The sequence below is a fragment of the Myotis brandtii genome, unplaced genomic scaffold, assembly GCF_000412655.1.
Source record: "Myotis brandtii unplaced genomic scaffold, ASM41265v1 scaffold29, whole genome shotgun sequence".
Taxonomy (NCBI): domain Eukaryota; kingdom Metazoa; phylum Chordata; class Mammalia; order Chiroptera; family Vespertilionidae; genus Myotis; species Myotis brandtii.
Window position 1 is genome coordinate 3,198,717 of NW_005361075.1, and position 3,279 is coordinate 3,201,995.

Sequence of the window (3,279 nt, forward strand, 5' to 3'; positions counted from 1 at the left end):
TAATTGCTTTTTAAATATAAGTTAAGTAGCCTATTTTGGATAGGAATCTTCCTTAAATGTATAAAAGTACTTCTGTGTCTTCTTAAATAGGATATCATGCATCACTACAAAAATAAATCTAATCAGTTCTTGGTGAGTAGGCCACAGTTAAGAAATTTGATGTAACAATAATAATTATATGATTAATAATAAGATAATTATTATTCTTAATAATAATGTTCTCAGAGCTAATAGAAGTATAAGGAAGGGCTCTTTGCCTCAGACCAATGGCCCAAGGTCTTTTTCTGTGAAAGCCTTAATCCCGGATCAGATTTGTGGTTTCTAATTCATTGTGGGCTAGGATAACCTGATTACCTGGCTTCTTAGAATTATAAGTAAAAAGGCTCTGGGTGGTGCCAAGGGCTGTACTGTGATTGGAAGCAAGTGGTTATTGCTACTCTGAGTTATCAATGTAAATCCCATTGGTGAGGAGCTGTGGTAACGGGCTGAAAGAGGGGTTGGGATCTCTTGCCTGGTGTTAGCCATCTGGTGGCTCAAAACCTGATAGGAGGAATATGGCTAGTCATACATTATAACAAAATACTTGATATTGGTTACTGCAGAGATGAAAAATGTTTTCCAAATTAGTCAGTGGTGGTATGTTTTATACCCCAGAAAATAGATGAAACCTAAAACCCCCTTTGGGTCTGAATTCTGTAATTCTGTGAGATAGGTATAATATAGAATATGTTGGTAGGTAGATGGTCTAAAAAAGAAAGTAGAGGACTGTTCAGTTAGGAGGAACAAAGGGACATAAGTGGAGAAGACAATTTAAACAGTAAAAGTCAGCTAAGGGAAGTCTTCATACCTTTTTCAGTAGGAGAGTTATTATTACCCTATCTTCCCCTTCTGAATTTGGAATTGACTGACAAGTAGATTCCTTAATTAGTAGATCAGAGGTTAAAAAAATCAAGCCTTATTGGTGCGGTTGACTGGAGAATACACCACAGATCTGTGGCCAAATGGGCTTATTCATACCTCTTCACACCCCGTTGAACTTAAACCAACAGAATGCTGGACATGTTGGACACCTCCTCGTCCCCCCAGGTTGCTTATTGCAGGACTGAGGAGTGCTGGCATCTGGAGAACCAGGGCCAGCCCTCCTGCTTCAGCGCGCCCTGAAAGTCCAGAGGGGAGGCCACGGTCATTAGTTTCTTCTCCCATTTGTTGAAGGGTTGGGGAATGAGACCTGAACCATTAGAGCTGACGTTTTTCCTCGGGAAACATGAAGCTAGGAGTAGTGGCCCTCCACTATGGGTGTGCTGGTGAGGTGCTTTTCCCCTTTCCAGAAATTGAAGCATAAGGCCCGTGAATAAATATTTTTTAAAAATATTTGTATTGCTTTCAGAGAGAGAAGAAGAGAGAGATAGCAACATCAGTGATGAGAGAGAATCATCGATTGGCTGCCTCCTGCATGCGCCCTCACCCCCCAACACTTGGGATCGAGCCTGCACCCCAGGCATGTGCCCTGACCAAGAATCGAACTGTGACCTCCTGGTTCATAAGTTGATGCTCAACCACTGAGCCACACTGGCTGGGCCCTTAAATAAATCTTTGTAATTTATTTCTAATCAAAGCCTCCCAACTACTAGGCAATACCAAGAGTGTTCCTGAGGAGAAAGAAAAGTCTGAGAGTTTTATAGTAAAAAGTCCATTTTTGAGGAGAATCAGTTCTGCATTCTTAGCCCCCACATTGGTTCAAGATGGTAATCCTCAGATGTCTGGTGGTTTAGACACTGGAACATTTTCTTTTTGAGGTAATTCAGATGGTTAATTGGAAGCATCAAAGGCACAATGCACTGATATTCAGGTAGGACTGGAAATTTCAAAAGCTTAAGTTCCCAGAGTCAGTTTAAACAAGAATAATTATTTTTTTGATGCCTCAGCCTGCTTGAAGTTAATAATTTAGCAGCATAACCACTGTGACCCTTTTTTATTTCTCCACTCTATTTCTCAAGTTTAAATTGTTAGGTCAGAGAGTTTTAGATTTCTGCCCTTAAAAACTCATAAAAATGAAGCCTGGCTAGGTTACTCAGAGGGTTAGAGCATCAACCCCATAGGTCAAGGTTGCGGGTCCCATCCCTGGTCAGGGCACATACAAGAATCAACCAATGGATGCATAAATATGTAGAACAACAAACCAGTTTCTCTCTTCCTCTCTCTCCCTCCCTCCCCGCCCTCCTCTAAAATCAATCAATTAAATATTAAAAACTCAAAAATGGAAATCCAGTCTTGATTTCTGGATTTATCTGGAGGTAAGCACAGGCAATAAGATTGCCTGGCAGCCCATGTGTGGAGGTTTATTCAGAAGCATTTGCCTCTGACATCAGACTGGTTGGTGCAGCCCCTGGTCCTGGGCAGCAGGAGGGGGTCCGCCCCCTCGCCTGTCATGCAACACACGTTTGTGGGGAGCGTGGTGCTAAACTATTCCAGAGGACCTGCTTCTAAAAAAACAAAACATTTGCCCGCTCCAATTTGGTTTTGAAATCTTGCCAGCAAAACCATGATTAAGACTTACATTTTTATTAAATATCCCTTAATCATACTCAGAAAACTAATTATTTTCAAGGTTATCTAATTCAATAGGAGAATTATTCTTTTCATATAGTAAGGATTTGGTTGTACAGAGTACAAAATGCTGTTGCTGAACTTGTTAGTTCTTGTTCATTTCTCTCCTTCCCTTTTCTACTTTCCAGAATCCTATTCTAAGAACACCATGGTGTTGGGGCCTGAACAGAAGATGCCAGATGGTAATTTATAGTTTTTGTGTTATTGTCTAATTGTTATTTGGATATAGAAATTTATCATGTTTTCTTTCTCATTGTCTATTCCCAACAAAATATGTCCCCATTTGCCCTTCTTCTGCCAATGGAGATCTGCTCCATTCAGAAGTCACCATCTGGTGACTTAGGCTGAAATGGATTTATAACGACAGAGACCGGCCTCATCTTGTTTCCAGTTCTGAGATGAGCCAAGCTTAGCTACAAGTTTGGTTTCTATAGCAGTAATGCCCGTCATAAAACCCTCCTAGAGTGCTTTGGCTGCTGATGGCATTTCAGATCTGTATGGAGCTGTAAAGTACTGGGTGTGCACCTTATACTGTATTTGATTAGAGCTTCTTAACTGCTTTGACTAATCCTTCCTAATTCTAAGTTTTCCCTTTAGAATTTCCATTCCTTTTTATTTATTTATTTATTTATTAAGGTATTACATATGTGTCCTTATCCCACCCCCCCCTCA

At 40.4% G+C, this 3,279-nt stretch overlaps 1 protein-coding gene across 6 annotated transcripts in view; it reads left to right on the plus strand.

Moving 5' to 3' along the window:
* Positions 1–3,279, plus strand: part of SLC11A2 (solute carrier family 11 (proton-coupled divalent metal ion transporter), member 2) — a 58,549-nt gene that overhangs the window by 12,813 nt on the left and 42,457 nt on the right. For 4 of the 6 annotated variants that reach the window (XR_001362674.1, XR_001362673.1, XR_001362675.1 and 1 more), the window contains exon 2: positions 2,736–2,789. Coding sequence is in view for 3 of the 6 variants with exons in the window: in XM_005869259.2 (XP_005869321.1) it covers positions 2,736–2,789 (54 nt within the window). In the remaining 3 variants the exon portion in view is untranslated. Of the gene's footprint in view, positions 1–90; positions 133–2,223; positions 2,295–2,735; positions 2,790–3,279 lie in introns of those variants that run through there. The other 2 variants (XM_005869260.2, XM_014542136.1) reach the window with 2 other exon arrangements.